This window comes from Trypanosoma conorhini (assembly GCF_003719485.1).
Source record: "Trypanosoma conorhini strain 025E chromosome Unknown Tco_14.4_contig_00147, whole genome shotgun sequence".
In the NCBI taxonomy this organism is placed as follows: Eukaryota; Euglenozoa; class Kinetoplastea; order Trypanosomatida; family Trypanosomatidae; genus Trypanosoma; species Trypanosoma conorhini.
The window spans coordinates 15,827-30,314 of NW_021704230.1; the positions used below are offsets into that span (position 1 = coordinate 15,827).

The 14,488-nt window shown below is 61.8% G+C and overlaps 7 protein-coding genes across 7 annotated transcripts in view, besides 6 other annotated features; all 7 read left to right on the forward strand.

Moving 5' to 3' along the window:
- Tco025E_03313 (uncharacterized protein) overlaps window positions 1-14 on the forward strand; it is a gene marked incomplete at both ends in the record, with an annotated part of 300 nt that extends 286 nt beyond the window's left edge. Inside the window, one exon of the mRNA XM_029370233.1 lies at window positions 1-14. This exon is cut by the window's left edge and continues 286 nt beyond it. Within this exon, the coding sequence (XP_029229722.1) occupies window positions 1-14 (14 nt within the window).
- Window positions 15-133: 119 nt separating this feature from the next.
- On the forward strand, window positions 134-1,801 carry Tco025E_03314 (putative nucleoporin (NUP54/57); the record flags this gene model as incomplete). The annotated part of the gene is made up of 1 exon (XM_029370234.1): window positions 134-1,801. One exon carries the CDS (start codon window positions 134-136, stop codon window positions 1,799-1,801), a length of 1,668 nt encoding a protein of 555 aa, XP_029229723.1.
- Window positions 1,802-2,123: 322 nt separating this feature from the next.
- Window positions 2,124-5,630, forward strand: Tco025E_03315 (putative dolicholphosphate-mannose synthase; the record flags this gene model as incomplete). Its single annotated transcript, XM_029370235.1, has 1 exon — window positions 2,124-5,630. One exon carries the CDS (start codon window positions 2,124-2,126, stop codon window positions 5,628-5,630), a length of 3,507 nt encoding a protein of 1,168 aa, XP_029229724.1.
- A 102-nt stretch (window positions 5,631-5,732) lies between these two features.
- Window positions 5,733-5,763: a microsatellite.
- A 61-nt stretch (window positions 5,764-5,824) lies between these two features.
- Window positions 5,825-5,868: a microsatellite.
- A 278-nt stretch (window positions 5,869-6,146) lies between these two features.
- Window positions 6,147-6,170: a microsatellite.
- Window positions 6,171-6,199: 29 nt separating this feature from the next.
- On the forward strand, window positions 6,200-7,042 carry Tco025E_03316 (hypersensitive-induced reaction protein 1; the record flags this gene model as incomplete). Its single annotated transcript, XM_029370236.1, has 1 exon — window positions 6,200-7,042. One exon carries the CDS (start codon window positions 6,200-6,202, stop codon window positions 7,040-7,042), a length of 843 nt encoding a protein of 280 aa, XP_029229725.1.
- A 794-nt stretch (window positions 7,043-7,836) lies between these two features.
- Window positions 7,837-9,654, forward strand: Tco025E_03317 (putative U-box domain protein; the record flags this gene model as incomplete). The annotated part of the gene is made up of 1 exon (XM_029370237.1): window positions 7,837-9,654. One exon carries the CDS (start codon window positions 7,837-7,839, stop codon window positions 9,652-9,654), a length of 1,818 nt encoding a protein of 605 aa, XP_029229726.1.
- A 75-nt stretch (window positions 9,655-9,729) lies between these two features.
- Window positions 9,730-9,799: a microsatellite.
- Window positions 9,800-10,407: 608 nt separating this feature from the next.
- Window positions 10,408-11,469, forward strand: Tco025E_03318 (uncharacterized protein; the record flags this gene model as incomplete). Its single annotated transcript, XM_029370238.1, has 1 exon — window positions 10,408-11,469. The coding sequence occupies one exon, from the start codon at window positions 10,408-10,410 to the stop codon at window positions 11,467-11,469; it is 1,062 nt and encodes a 353-aa protein (XP_029229727.1).
- A 271-nt stretch (window positions 11,470-11,740) lies between these two features.
- Window positions 11,741-11,775: a sequence feature (A-rich).
- A 196-nt stretch (window positions 11,776-11,971) lies between these two features.
- Window positions 11,972-14,365, forward strand: Tco025E_03319 (putative glucose regulated protein 94; the record flags this gene model as incomplete). The annotated part of the gene is made up of 1 exon (XM_029370239.1): window positions 11,972-14,365. The coding sequence occupies one exon, from the start codon at window positions 11,972-11,974 to the stop codon at window positions 14,363-14,365; it is 2,394 nt and encodes a 797-aa protein (XP_029229728.1).
- A 57-nt stretch (window positions 14,366-14,422) lies between these two features.
- Window positions 14,423-14,450: a microsatellite.
- The last annotated feature ends 38 nt before the right edge of the window (window positions 14,451-14,488 follow it).

The window sequence follows — 14,488 nt, forward strand, 5'->3', positions numbered from 1 at the left end:
TGCTGAGGGGTTGAAGCAGTGCCGGGCTGCACAACTCTGGCGCCGCCTTCTGTGTCTCTTTTCGCCCCGAGCCCACGCTCCGCCACTTTCTCTTTGATTTCCTCCCACGCTATAGTGTGGTAGTTGTAAGGGCATGTTCGGACTCGGACAGACGTCGGCTGGAACCGGCTTCGGCACAGGCACCGCCGCGACGGGCGGCTTCGGCACAGGCACCGCCGCGACGGGCGGCTTCGGCACAGGCACCGCCGCGACGGGCGGCTTCGGCACAGGCACCGCCGCGACGGGCGGCTTCGGCACAGGCACCGCCGCGACGGGCGGCTTCGGCACAGGCACCGCCGCGACGGGCGGCTTCGGCACAGGCACCGCCGCGACTGGCGGCTTCGGCACAGGCACCGCCGGCTTTGGCGGCTTTGGTGCCTCCAAGGGCTTCGGCGCCGCAACGACTATCGGGGGCCAGCCGCAGGTGCCCCCGTATAAGGGGATAAAGGGTCCGGGCTTCTCCACTGACTGGGCACGCAGCGTCAACTTCTCCACGCTGCGGGACGACGTTCTGTTCGAAGAGCTGCCACCGTCGCTGCAGCAGCACCTCATGGAGCTGCACAACTTTATCCAGACGGAGCACGAGGCAAAGGGGTTTGTGGAGAGCTTTCTCGCCGATTCAGCGGGAGCCGCCACCGCCACCGCCGATGCCGATGCCTCAAGCTACAGGAAGCTGCAGAAGAAACTTGCCCAGCTGGCGGCGGGGGAGAACGCTGTGGATGCGATTCGCGTGGACTGCTTTGAGCGGGAGCTTCAGGCGCAGCACCTCGGCATGCTGTTGCAGAAGTGCGAGGAGGAGGTTGTGCAGTACTCCAAGCAGGTCTGGGAGCCGCTGGCGGAGCAAGACCTGACGCAGCGGTGCGGTGGCAATCAAACCGAGTTGCCCTCCGAGCCGTTTCAGCGCTGCCTCCGCGATGTGCAGACGCGGATGGAGGGCGTCTCCGCGGCGTTGACGGAGTTGGAGCTTGCCGTCCTGCCCAACGCTCAGCGCCAGAAACGGCTGGCGGCGGCTGGCAACGCCAGCGCCACCGCGGAGCCTGCGTCGTCCGCGCCGCCCCTCTCACGCTACACGGCAGAGGTGAAGCCACTCGACGCGGCGGGCGGCCTACGGCCCACGATGGCCACCCACCCCATCGTTCAGATGAACACGACCCTCAGCAATGAGTTGGCGGCCCTTCTAAATTTGGCTGCGTGGTCGTCGCGACTGCACGCCAGGGCGGATGCCGCCCGGGACCTCTTTGCCCACTTGTATGGGGCCTCCGAGGCCGAGGTGCTGCTTGCCCAGCAACAGCGGCAGCTGCCGGTGGGGCCCAAACGACCATTTCCGCTCGGCTCCGCCGAAACATCCTCGTTTTCAGAGCTTGACCACTACACTATTGGGGACATCCATAGACGCTCGGTCGGCCTGGACCGCTTGGGTGCCCTTAGCAGCGGGGAACGCAGAATGCAGTACGACGTGCTTCTCGAGCGTCACCGACAAGCCCCCGCTCCTGCGCCTCTTGGCTCCACCAACACTGGATTTGGTGCAGCAGCAGCTGCTGCTGGCGCTGCCGCATCTGCTGCACCTGCGGCTCCTGCAGCCCCGTTTGCGGCCGCGACAACCACAGCCACAGCCACAGCCACAGCCACACCTAGCACTGCCGCTGGCGGCTTTGGCGCGTCGGCTCCAGCTGCAAGTGGAGTTGGGGCCCAGGCTGCAGTTAGTGGCTCGCTCAGTACACCTGGCTTTGGCAGGGCTACAACTAGAAGAGGTCGCACATGACGTTGGCTACCGTAGAGGGCGAGGGTAATTCTCGCTTTTTCTCCCCATAAAGAGCACAATATTAACTACGCAGCTGCAGGGTTTTTTTTTGGTTTCCCTCCGTCTTTTTTTTTCTTCGGAATTTGTTTGTTGTTGTTTTTGTTTTACTTCTTTTGCGTGTGCTACTCGTTTTTGCCTGACTGTGCTGCGTTCTGTCCCCCTCTTTTGCATACTCTCTCTTCTTTTTTTCATCCCTCTTTTTCGTGCACAAACCCGTGCGTCCTTTTTTTTTTGCTCATTGTGCCGCCCCCGACAGTCGCTTCTTGTCAGGGCCGAAAGCAGGATGGCGCGTTTGCCTTTTGCCGCGAGTTGTCTGCGACGGCACGCACGTGGCGGCGGCGGCGGCAGCCTGACGGTGAAGGGCCTTAACCGCTTTGAGGGCGACATTCCGATCAGCCTCCAGCCTCCCCCGTCTTCGGCGCCGGCGTCATTGGAGCCTCCGCAGCGGGGCGCCTATAAAACTACGCGTCGCTCGGCGTACTCCGTGCTCCGGAACCGCAACACTCCCCCGGGCGTCTGTGCGCAGAACCTCATCCTCCCCAAGGAAGCGCTCCCCGCGCCAAGGCGCAACCGCTGCTGCTGCGCCGCGCTACTTTACCGCGTGCCGGAGCAGGAGCAGGAGCCGGAGCCGGAGGATTCCTCGCTTGCCTTCTCTCGCGTCGAGGAGGACCGGGAGCGGGACGACTTTGTCTTTGCGCTGAAACTCGCTGCCGTGGAGCAGCCGTTACGAGACCTCTTGGGTGCGGCGAGGTACGAGGCCCTGGTTGGACCCGCGTTGGCCCAGGCGCAGCAAGTCGGGCTTTGCGAGGGAATTTCGCAGCTGGAGGAGGCTGAGGGGGAGGGGACCGGCAAAGGCTCCTGGGTGGCGCGCCTTCTGCTCACGCCTGAGGAGGACAATCGCGTCAAGTGGCTCCACGAGGACGGGGACCTCTCCTCCGCCGCCTTCGCACGACTCCCTTCTTTCCGGTCGATGTATGTCGCGTACCACGCCGGCGAGGGGTACCGACTTGACATGCGACAATTCGAGGCCATCGAGGCACGCATGAAGGAAAACGGCACGGATTGGGGCATGTCGGATGCTGCTGTCGTCTATTTTTTTGCGATGTACAGCGAGGAGCTGCGGCCGTACTTTTGCCATGTGGTGAGGGACGTCCTGCTTGCAACTGAGGAGGATCCATCCAATGCGGTGGCAGACGTAGCGCCGAGCGCCAACCTGCGACACGTGCTTGGGGCCATCTTACTTTTGCAGTTTTTTGGGCTGCTGCAGCGTGAGGCCGACGGCGTTGCTGGTCATGTGGCGAACCCTCCCACCTACTTATTTGCGGCCGCCACACAGCTTTTCGCGCTTGCCGCGGCTTTCCCGAACGCGGGTGGGATTGCTCAGGTGGTGCGCGTTGTAGCTGATAGTTGTCGCGCGAGTGTCTTGTTATTGGCGGCCACGTACGATGTTCCCGCGGACAGCCCACAGCTGCCGGACTTCACGCTCTGGCTGCTGAGGGAGGCTCCCAGTTGCCACATGTGCCACCACCATTTTCGTCAAATGGTGCAGCACAGCCAGGCTGACGCAATTGGTCTCTTGGAGAAAAGTGGTCTTCTCTCGGCGAAGTCCACTGAACTTCGTGTCGTGATGGCGCTCCTCCTGCCCCTCCTCGACAGCAGTGGCCATGAGGAGTTTTTCATTCTTGTCATCCGTGAGGTGCTGATGGGGCTGGAGGAGCGCCTCCGCCGCGACCCCCACTCCTTCTCAAAGGAAGACTTGAGCTCTTTGGCGGCCCTTGGTGCACGTCTTTTTGACACACAGCAGCAGGAAACTCAGCGGCCGCAGCGCAGCACGGGCACCTACGACACGGCGGCGCGTGAGCAGCTGGAGGAGCTGCAGGTGATGGACGGCAGTCCGTGGGCCCTGGTGACCTTCTCGTACAGTCGCCTAAAGGAAATTCTGCGGGCGCTGCTGCGGGATCAGCGGCGGCTGAAGAGGCAGGTTCAGGCGCAGATGCGCACCATTGTGGAGGCGGTAACGGCCGACGCGCGCAGTGACGAGAGACAGGGCCGTGCTTCGCCCCGCGAAGGTGGCGATGCCGCCCCTTCTTCTTCTTCTGCTGCTGCTGAGGAGGAGGAGGAGGTGGGCAGAGGCGCCGCCGCCGCCGCCGCCGCAGCGACGGAGGGCGACGGTGGTGGCAGTGGCCGTGGGGACGGTGGCGTGAGGAGTGCGTCGTCGTCCTTGCGGATTTCAACGCCAGCTTCTCTTCGGGAGCGTTTCGTGGCCTTTGTGGAGAAGTTGATCAAGGCCCTCGTGGACGAAACGGGGGCCAACCAGCAGAGCTCAAGGGTTGTCAGCGATGAGCTCTTTGCTTTTGTGGAACAGCATGTGCCGCTACCCAACATCCACGACGAGTACCGGCGCAAACTCTTTCTTCTTGTAAATGTCTTCACCGAGGGCAAGCACCCGAGAGAGGCCAAAACCGACGGCGACGGCGACCCGGGCGACAACGCCGACGAAATCCCGGCCGAGTTGCGTCGGCTCGTCACCTCTCTCCCCCTCACGCTGTCGCCGTGGGCAGGCGTGGTGATTCTGCGCGAGGTGCTGAGCGAGTCGGCGGGGAACAATCCCAGGTACACGTACGTCCTCAACGCGGCGATAGACCTCCAGCTTCCCATCTCCACCACGCGCTCGCGGATTGCGACGACGCTCAACATGTGGAGGTTTCTTACCTCGCAGGCGGAAAAGCTCACCTTCAACGAGCAGGTGCGGATGAAGCAGCGCTGCGTTTTCAATCTGCCCCTCTCGTACATCCTCTCCTCCTACTGGTCGCTTTTAACGTGGCTCGCGTTGCTGGCGATATTCGGCTTGAACGTCGTGGGGATGGACTTTGAGTCGCAGTACGTGGCCACACGCCTCTTTCGGGAGTTTGCCCCGCCGGAGGAGGTTCTGCCGCCCGTGGCGGAGGCGTGGAACAGGGCGGGGGCGGAGGAGCTGGCCTCCGCCTACTTCGAGGACGCCGGGCCGGGCGGCAACGGGGCGCCCCACCAGCGGCAGCGGCAGAGCTCGTCGGAGCTGCTGTTGTCCTCGGCGTCGTACATTTTTCTCGGCGAGGATGACCAGCGCCGCCCCATGACCGTCGTGTCCATCGGCGGCAGCGCGGGTCAGGGCGCCGTGGAGCGCGCCACCGAGGAGCTCGCCTGCGCCTCTGCGGTGCTGCGGGAGTTCTCGCGGCAACTTCCCTTTCCGTTTTTCCTCCAGATGGAGAAGGAACTTTCCATTGAGCTTATTGTGTCGCGCGTGGCGGAGCGCATCCGCCGCGTCTCCTTTAACAACGCATGGTTTGTCAGCCGCGTCATTTTCAGGACCTTCCCACTCGGCCGCTACCACACGGAGTACTCGCTGGTTTCACACACCTGTGCCCAGGCCAACCTGACGCGTCGCCGCATGACATTTCTGCTCTACATTAACCCGGGCGTGACACTTCCCCCGCAGCTGCTCTTCCGCCTCCGCGAGAGCGTCCTGGCGCAGAAAGGGAACCTCGTTGTGGTGGCGCACGAGGACAGCCTGAAGAAGGGCGGGGCCACACCGGCGGTGCTTGCGCAACTCAGCGAGAGCGGCTCGGTGCGCTGTATTCCGTATAACAAGCGATGGGCGACACTTGCCGCGTATGGTGCCCCACCGCCCAGTGCGATTAAGAAGTACGGCGCGGAGGCCCTGTCGTGGTGTAGGGGCGCGCTTTCTAAGTGCGTCGCCGAGTCCCTTGTGGTGCTGCAGGCGGTGCGAGAACACCTCGTGCGGCTGGGCTAAGCCCATGGCGGCGCACGTAAACTGCGGGACGCGCCGTATTTCCCTCAACTCCGTGGGCAGAGAGAAGGAGAAAGCGAGGTAAGGTGGAGGCGGGGGCGTCCCTGTGTGTAATTGTGTGTGTGTGTGTGTGCGTAGGGCCCCGCGTTGACGTTACTGATGTGTCTGCGGCAATCGTGACGAATCGTTTTCATTCCTTTTTCCCTTTTTTTGTTTTTATTTTTTGTTTTATTTCTTCGTTAGGCGTCCCTGCGGGGGGTTTCTGCATTTGTCCCTCTCGCCGTGTTCCCCTCCTGCCGCCCGAATCTCTCCGTTCCCCCCCTTTTTTTTCCTTCTCCCTCTGTGATTTATTCCTTCGCGTGGGCGGGGCCTGGGAACGTCGGCGCCCGGCGCACGCCGCCTCTTTCGACCCCCCACTCGTTTCCTCCTGCCGCAAGCAACGCGTTTCAGCGAGGCGGCAAGCACGAAAGCAAAACAGAGAAAACGAAAAAGTAGTGAGTAAAGAAAACACATACCCACGAGGAGGAGGAGGCGGGGACGAGGCAACCCGCGAGGCTAAAAAAGAAGAAAAAATGGCCTGCTGTTGCTTCTGCGTCAACACCTCGTCGCTTGGCATCGTGGAGAGCTGCGGGAAGTTCAAGCGCGTCGCCGAGCCGGGCTGCCACTGCCTCCTTCCGTGCGTTGAGACGGTGCGGGGGCTCGTGACGCTGAAGCTGCAGTTTGCCCCGGTGAAGGTGGAGACCAAAACGAAGGACAACGCACTGGTGCACATCACGGCTTGCCTGCACTACCGCGTCCTGCCAGAGGAGGCAGCCAACGCCTTTTACCGCTTCACAAACCCGCGGGAGCAGATTGCGAGCTTCGCGGCCAACGTCATCCGCGGCGAGGTGCCGAAGTACACGCTGGATGAGATTTTTGTGGTGTCGCGAAACATCAAGCATGCGGTCGAGGAGGAACTGAAGGAGCGGCTCAGCCAGTACGGCTTCACGCTGGAGGCCACGCTCGTGACCCAGATTGAGCCGACGCGGGAGCTCCAGGAGGCCATTGCGCAGACGCAGCTCAACGCGTACCGCCGGACAGCCGCCGAGCACAAGGCGGAGCTGGACAAGATCGTCAAAATTAAGGCCTCAGAGGCGGAATTCGAGGAGAAGCGTCTCGCCGGCGTTGGACTCGCCCTGGAGCGCAGGGCCATCATGGAGGGCCTGCAGAGCAGCATTGAGTCCTTTGTCGACAGCGTGCCCGGCGTTGGCGCGCGCGACGTGGTGCAGCTGCTGCTCATGAACCAGTACTTTGACTCGCTGAAGGAGGTTGGAAACACGGGGAGGAACCAGGTGGTGCTGCTGCCGCCAAAGGGGAGCCAGTCGATCCTGACGGACCTGCTGGCGGCACAGCGGACCAACGTCTCCATGCGCTGAGGGAAGGCTCTCCGACGGAGCCGGATACGTTTGCGGCGTGGGGGCGGCGCGAGGGTTTTGTCTCATGCCTGCCGTAATACACAGTTGCCCTTTTGTTTTGGTTCTTTTTTTGTCAGCTTCTCGTGGTGACTGCGCGCTTCTCCCCCGTCCGTGTCGTTTCGCACCGGTGAGCTGCGGAGGCCCACTTTTGCCAGTTGAGGAGGAAAACGGCGTTCACAGGGCGCGTGCTCCGCCCGGGTGAGTGACGCGTCCGTCGCGCACGGCCGGCATGAGCGCTGCCGCATTGTGCCCCCCCCCTTTCTTCCCTGTTTCTTCGGCGGCCACCTCCCCGCGGCGCCTCCGCTGCCCACTCTTTTGGCGAGGCCACGCTGGGCGCAATGTCGCGGCCTTCGTTTGATCCCCCAGTTTTACTCCTTTGTTTCTCTTTCCCTGACACCCCCCTTTTTTATTTTTAGCGTGTGTGTTTGCGGACGCGTGGGCGGCCTGACGAAAGCCGCAGGGAAACCGCAGGCGGCGAGCGATGCGGGGGGCGCGTACTTTTTTCTCTTTCCTTTTCATCCCTCCTTCTATGCGTTTGGCCGGGGGCTGCGTTGCGGCTCTGCAGGCCGGGCCGACCTCCATTGCTGCCGGCGTTCCCCCACTTTTTTCCCCCCGTGACCGTGCGCCCCCCACCCCGCCCCGTCCCGCTATCCCTCTCTCTCCTCCTTTTGTCTCGCCCCCGCAATCTTCCCGGGCGGCGGCACGCAGAACACGCGACACAAAGCTGAGAGAACCGTTTTCGAGGCAGACGGCAGATGGCAACCATCTACCAGCTTGCGGGGCGTCTCGAGTCCGACCTCCCGCTGACGGTGGAGGAGATCACGTTCTGGTCGCAGGAGAGCGACATTGACCGGGCGGCCGCGTTCTACGGCCCCGACCTCGCGGAGGCGAAGCGGTGCGCGCAGCGCATCTCGGAGACGCTCGTCACGAAGTATTTGAACAACCCCGACAAGGCGGCGGTGCCGCTGGAGAACAAGTCGCGTGTGTGTCTCATTCTGAACAACTTCGCCCTCCACAAGCCCATTCGAGGCTGCGTCTTCGAGGTGCTGGACAAGCTGGAGGTTTTTTTTGAGGAGTCGATCAAGGAAGAGGCAAGACTGAAGTTTAACCCCGAGCTGGGGCGCATGTCAGAGCACGTTGCGGTGCTTCTCATGCGTGTGACGGGGTACAAACTGAAGGCGGCCAATGTGCTGGAGTTTACGGACGGCAACACACAGTTTTCTGTGCAACTGATGCTCGCGCTGTTACTGAAGGAGCCTGCGTACGAAATGGGACTTCTGTGTAACTGCATCACCGCCCTTCTCGGCTTTACGCAGCCGCAGGCCTTCTTTGATTCCTCAAAGGCAGTGGAGGAGACGTCTTGCTTCTCATTCACGGAGAAAATAGACTTCATCTTGCACCTGATGCTTCGCCTAAAGGCGGTTCAGTCCCTCAGTGATGTCTTGACTGAGCAACTGGATGAAATGGAAGTGATGACGCCGCTGCTGCACGTCGCCACCTGCAGCGCCATGCGGTGTATCATGAATATCTTCCGCTTTTCCTCCGAAAATTCGACGCAGTGGCGGAAGCACATTCTGCTCTCCACCACCTTCCTGGACCACTCTGTGACGCTTTACCTGCTTATGCAGTGCGACGCCCTGCAGCGGAGCCTGGAGGGGACGGGCCCGGAACTTAGCACCGAAATGTTGCGCGGCATCTCACTAGGGTATAAGTTTGCCTCCTTGTGCACCTTTCGTATGAACCGCCACGCCAGTGTGGTGCGCCTCTTCTCCCTCTACCTACACGACATGCTGCAGCTTTCGATGCAGCACGTGCGACGGGACAGCCCGGTGGCCGGTGCCCTCATGCGCGTGTATGTGGACATGTTCCACTTCATGTCCAACATAGACGCTCTTGGCGGGGAGGAGTATATTTCTCCTGCGGAAATCCCCAATGAATTACTGAGCGCGTCGCTCTTGAAATCGATCGAGGCGTTCTTGCAGCGCGAGGTCGCCCCAGGCGGGTTGGCGTGGGTGCAGGCGTGGCACACCGCCCTCAAGACGGTGGAGGCAGACACCCTCGTCGACCGCGGCTCCCGCACCTTCACCACGCTGGAGAGGCTCTTCGGCGACTTGGAGGCGAGCGTAGCGGCGCAGACGCCGCCGCCCGTCCCTGCGCCTGCGGCCGGCCGTGGCGGACACCGCTTCCTCGGCGAGCTGCCCTCTCTGCGCCCGAAGCAGGTGCAGGCGAAGGTGCCCATCGAGACCGCCGCCGCCGTGGAGGACACGCAGCAGCGCATCGCGGTAGTTCGCAGGGACGTAATTGAGGGCGTGGACCCCGTCATGCTCTGCGCCCTCACCGGCAACGTGATGAAGAACCCGGTCGTGTCCCCGTACGGCCACACCTTCGAGCAGCAGGCGATCCTCGCGTGGATTGCGCAGAACGGCTCCGTTTGCCCCATCACTGGCAAGCCGCTGCCGGCGGACGCGCTGAAGCCAAACAAGGAGGTGGCGGCGCGCATCATGAAGCAGGTGATCCAGCAGAGCATGGCCGCGTACAACCAGGAAAACGAGGCGGACCTCTACGACTTTTAGGGAGCCACGGCCCTCGCGTGTGCATGGAGGCAGAGAAGGGAGGCAACCAACGAGAGGGAGGAACAGAGCCAGCTGAGAAGAATAAGAGACAACAAGAACAGCAGCAAGAGTAACAGAAAAAAAAAAAACGAGATAAGAAAAAAAAATGGGTGGGGCGCAACGCGGGCGGCCGCAATTCCCTGGAGGGTGCCCAAGGTCCGGCGGCAACCATCCGAGGTAAGGAGGGAGGGGGCGGGGCCTTGCGGGGGATCCTTCACTCTCATTCTTTGTGTGCGCGTGTGTGGATGAGCGGGGAGGGGGGAGAACGAGCGAGTGGGTGCGTGGAGAGTTGGGCCGCGCGGTCCTGGGTTGATGGTCGTGGTGGTCACGCACGTAGGCAGCCGAAGCAAGAAGACAAAGAGCCGTAGAAACAGCAAAGACAGAAGCAGGGGGAACTCGCAGCGCCGCCCCCAAAGAAGCGGAACTAGGAAAGAAGAAAAGGCGAAAAGAAAAGAACAAGAGCGGAAGGATTGAAAACGGTGTGTGTGTGTATGTTTGAATGGGGAGGGGGTTAGGGGTCAAACACCGTAGAGGGTACTGCTGGTCTCCCTCTTTCTGTTTTTTTTTTGTTTCGGGTTTTCGTCCCTGCAGCTCGCCTTCCTGCCGGAGGCGCGCGTTCTCCACTTTATTTGTTTGCCCCTTCTTTCTTTCTGCTTTAACTTTTTTTTTGTTTTACTGCGCCCTGTCGAAGTTTTCTTTGCCCCACCTTTTTATATGATTGCTATTAATATTGTTGTTACTTCCCCTGAAGGTTGTGTTTCGGCTTTTTTTTTTGCGTGCAGCCCCGGCGGGCCTTACCCAACGCCGTTGACGCCGGCAGGACCACTCGTGGGAGGCCTCCTTGGAGGTATTCCGCGCCCTCGCCGCCTGCGTTCACGTTCGTGTGCCGGGCATAGAACCGTATGTGTGCGTTTACGACGTGGTGGGTGCGGGAACTTCGTCGCGCCTTCGTTTTTTCTCTCTTGCTGTTTTTCGGTCCCACTCCCTCCTCCCCTTTTCTTGTTCTGCTGCTGCTGCTGCCGCTTCTGCCAGTGCACCCTCCTCCTCCCGCTGTTCTTGCCGCCGTTGCCCCGTGTTGTTTTCCTTTTCCTTTCTCTGTCCCTCCCTCCCTCCCTCTCTCTCTGTCTGTGTGTGCACTTCTGTGTCTTTCTCGCCGCCTGTTTCCTCTCCCTCTTTCTCAGGGCCGGTGGGAGCAGTGCCTGCGCGCGTGTGCCTGGCGGCGTGGGGGGCGAGCGGGTCCGGTGCTGCAGTCAGCACTCACGCACACATGTCGGCTGCTGCAGGCGGCGGCGGCGGCGGCGGCGGCGGCGGGGCGGACGCGGGCGACCCCGTGGCGGCGATGGCCAGCATGACGTCGCGGCTAAAGGCGCCGTGGATGATGCGCGGCGGGACCCGTCGAAGGAGCTTGGCATCTCCGCGGAGGAGCTGCAGCGGCGCCGCAAGCAGGCCTCCAGCCCGCGCACCTTTGTGAGCGAGCATAGCAGCCGCGCGTTCGAGGTAAAAGGCTCGGCGAGGGCGCAGCAAATCATGAACGCGGGCCTTTTGGAGCGGCAGCGGGAGACGCGGAACACGGAGGTGGTGAGGAAGATGTCGGTGCTGCGCCGTGTGCAGCTGGGGACGTTCTGCGCCGGCATCGCCATGGCGTGCTGGCTGGGCGTCGAGTACCTGCTGCCGCGCTACGCCGTCGTGCAGGAGCGGAGGCGCGTCATGCAGCTGCGTCGCGAGATGGCGCAGCGGAAGTGGGAGGAGGCGGAGGCGCAGCGGCGACAGCGGTAGATGGACGTGGCGCGGTAGGAGAAGGCGGTGCACCGTTGGGGCGGAGGGAGAGACGCGCCTCGCCCTCGCCCTTTCTTCCCTTTTCTATTTTTTTTTTTTTCATTCTCTCTGTGTCTGTGTGCGGCTTCGCCCCCGCAGTCCCCCGGCGCCCGCGGGCGAGAAACACTTTTCCTTTCGCTCTTTTCCCTGCCTTCCGCCCCTCGCCGCCCGCACCGCCGCGTTGACACCGCGTGGGGGCATTCGGGGCAAATCCACGGGAATAGGAGGGAGGCAAAAGAAAACAAAACAAAAAAGAAGCAACAACAACAGCGACAGGCAAGCAGGCAGAAGGGCGGCGGAAGCAAGGCGGAGGAAGGGACGAGGAGGCACATCGGCCGTCTGCGCCCCCACGACAAGTAGAGACACGCAGGAGGAGGACTGCGATTAACAGCAGCAGCAGGAGAACGCAACAAACTGCAAAGAAAATAAAAGAAAAAAAGAACGAAAGGAAAAAGAAGCGAAAATGTTGGTGCGGCGTTGGATTCTGAAGGCCCTTCTCATCGCGGTCGTCGCGCTGAGCGCGGTGGCGAGCGAGGAGGCGGCGCAGACTGACGCGACCGTGGAGAAGGGCAAGCCCATCTCCTTCCAGGCCGAGGTGAGCAAGATGCTGGACATTCTCATCAACTCCCTCTACACGAACCGTGCCGTCTTTCTGCGCGAGCTGATCTCCAACGGCAGCGACGCCCTCGACAAGATTCGCATGCTCTACCTCACCGCGCCGAAGGAGCCGAAGAACAAGGACGGCGAGGTGCCCGCCCTGGAGATGCGGGTGACGGTCGACGCCGAGCGCAAGACGCTCACCCTGCGGGACGGCGGCATCGGCATGACGAGGGAGGAGCTGGAGGAGCACCTCGGCTCCCTCGGCACCTCCGGCACGAAGCGGTTCCTGGAGCGGCTCAAGGAGACGAAGGACGCGAGCCTCATTGGCCAGTTCGGGGTGGGCTTCTACTCCGCCTTCCTCGTGGCCGAGCGCGTGCGGGTGGCCTCGAAGAGCGACGACAACGACACGCAGTGGGTCTGGGAGTCGGCCGGCGACGGCCAGTACTTCCTCTACGAGGACGAGCGCGGCAATACGCTCGGTCGCGGGACGGAGGTCACGCTCGAGATGAAGCCGGACGCGCTAGAGTTTCTCAACATAGATGGTGTGCGGAAAATTGTGCACCAGTACAGCGAGTTTGTGCACTTCCCCATTTACATGCAGAAGGGGGATAAGTGGGAGGTGGTGAACGAGAACAAGCCCATCTGGACCCGCAAGCCCGCGGAGGTGGCGGCGGACGAGTACCACAAGTTCTACAAGGCCCTCACCCACGACTACCGCGACCCGATGTACTACTCCCACTTTGTGGTGGAGGGGGAGGTGGAGTTCAGCTCCGTGCTGTTTATCCCACAAGAGGCCTCGCAGGACATCTTCGTCAACAACGAGAACACCCGCGACAACATCAAGTTGTACGTGCGCCGCATATTCATCACGGACGAGTTCCGGGAGCTCCTCCCGCGGTACCTGAACTTCGTGCGGGGCGTCGTCGACAGCAACGACCTTCCGCTCAACGTCTCGCGCGAGGTGCTGCAGGAGAGTCGGATTCTTCGCGTCATCAAGAAGAAGCTTGTGCGCAAGGCTCTCTCCATGATTGCTGAGATTGCGGAAAACGACTCCCGACTCAAGGAGCGCCTGGCGAAGGAAAAGGCGGAGCAGAAGGCCACGGACGCAAAGGACGGCGACGGCGACGGCAAGGCCAAGGAGGAGCCTATGTATCCAAAGTTCTGGGCTCAGTTTGGCAAACACATTCGGCTTGGCATCCTCGAGGACGCGAACAACCGCGGTCGCCTGGCGAAGCTACTGCGGTACACGTCTAGCAAGAGCAACGGGACCCTCGTCAGCCTGCAGGACTACACAGACCGCATGAAGCCGGGACAGAAGAGCATCTACTTCCTCACCGGTGAATCGGTGAGCAAGATGAAGCAGACCCCGCACATTGAGGAGGCCCTGCAGCGCGACGTGGAGGTTCTCTTCATGACGGACGCCATTGACGAGTACGTCGTGTCGCAGATACAGGACTTTGCGAACAAGCGGCTGGTCAACCTCGCCAAAGACTCCGTGCAGTTCGAGGAGCAGACAGAGAAGGAGAAGGCCATTGAAAAGAAGCGCATTGAGAAGTATCAACCCCTCACGGAGCGCCTTGCGAACCTGTTCAAGAAGAACGATGTGCGGAAGGTTATTCTGACGAAGCGGCAGAGCTCGGAGGCCTTCATCTTGTCCACGCAGGAGAACGACCTGACGCCGCGCATGGTGAACGTCATGAACCAGCAGGCGATCTCCTCCACCCAGACGATGCGCTACTCCCGCGTGCTCGAGATTAACCACCGCCACCCACTCGTGCTGGACCTGCTGACACGGTTTAAGGCAGACCCAAAGGACCAGACCGCCATCGACGTGGCGTGGGTGCTCTTTGGCACGGCCAACCTACAGGGAGGCTTCCCCGTCTCGAACCAGGCCATGTACGCCAAGCGCGTGAGCCGGCTGCTGCGGGGACGCGTGGGACTCGCCGCGGACGACACGATGCTGCCCCCAGACGACAACGAGTACGACGTCTCGGACGTCGAGCCCGACACCGCCGGCACCGACGAAGGACTGCTGCTTCCGGTGGACAAGGAAGAGGGGGAGGCAACGGCGGCGGCCGCAGAGGAGCCAACAGCGGCGGAGGCTGCAGAGGAGCCAACAGCGGCGGCGGCTGCAGAGGAGCCAACAGCGGCGGCGGCTGCAGAGGAGCCAACAGCGGCGGCGGCTGCAGAGGAGCCAAAAGCAGCGGCGGCCGAGTCGAAGCCAGCAGCAAAGGACGATGGCGCGGACGACCTGTAAGGGTGTCCCCTCTTAACGGGGGGAGTAGTTTGGCCATGGAACATTTGCTTCCCCTCCTTTTTTGTTTTTGTTTTTGTTTTTCTTTATAGCTTCTGTGTGCGGTGTCCCGTCTTCTGCGCCTCT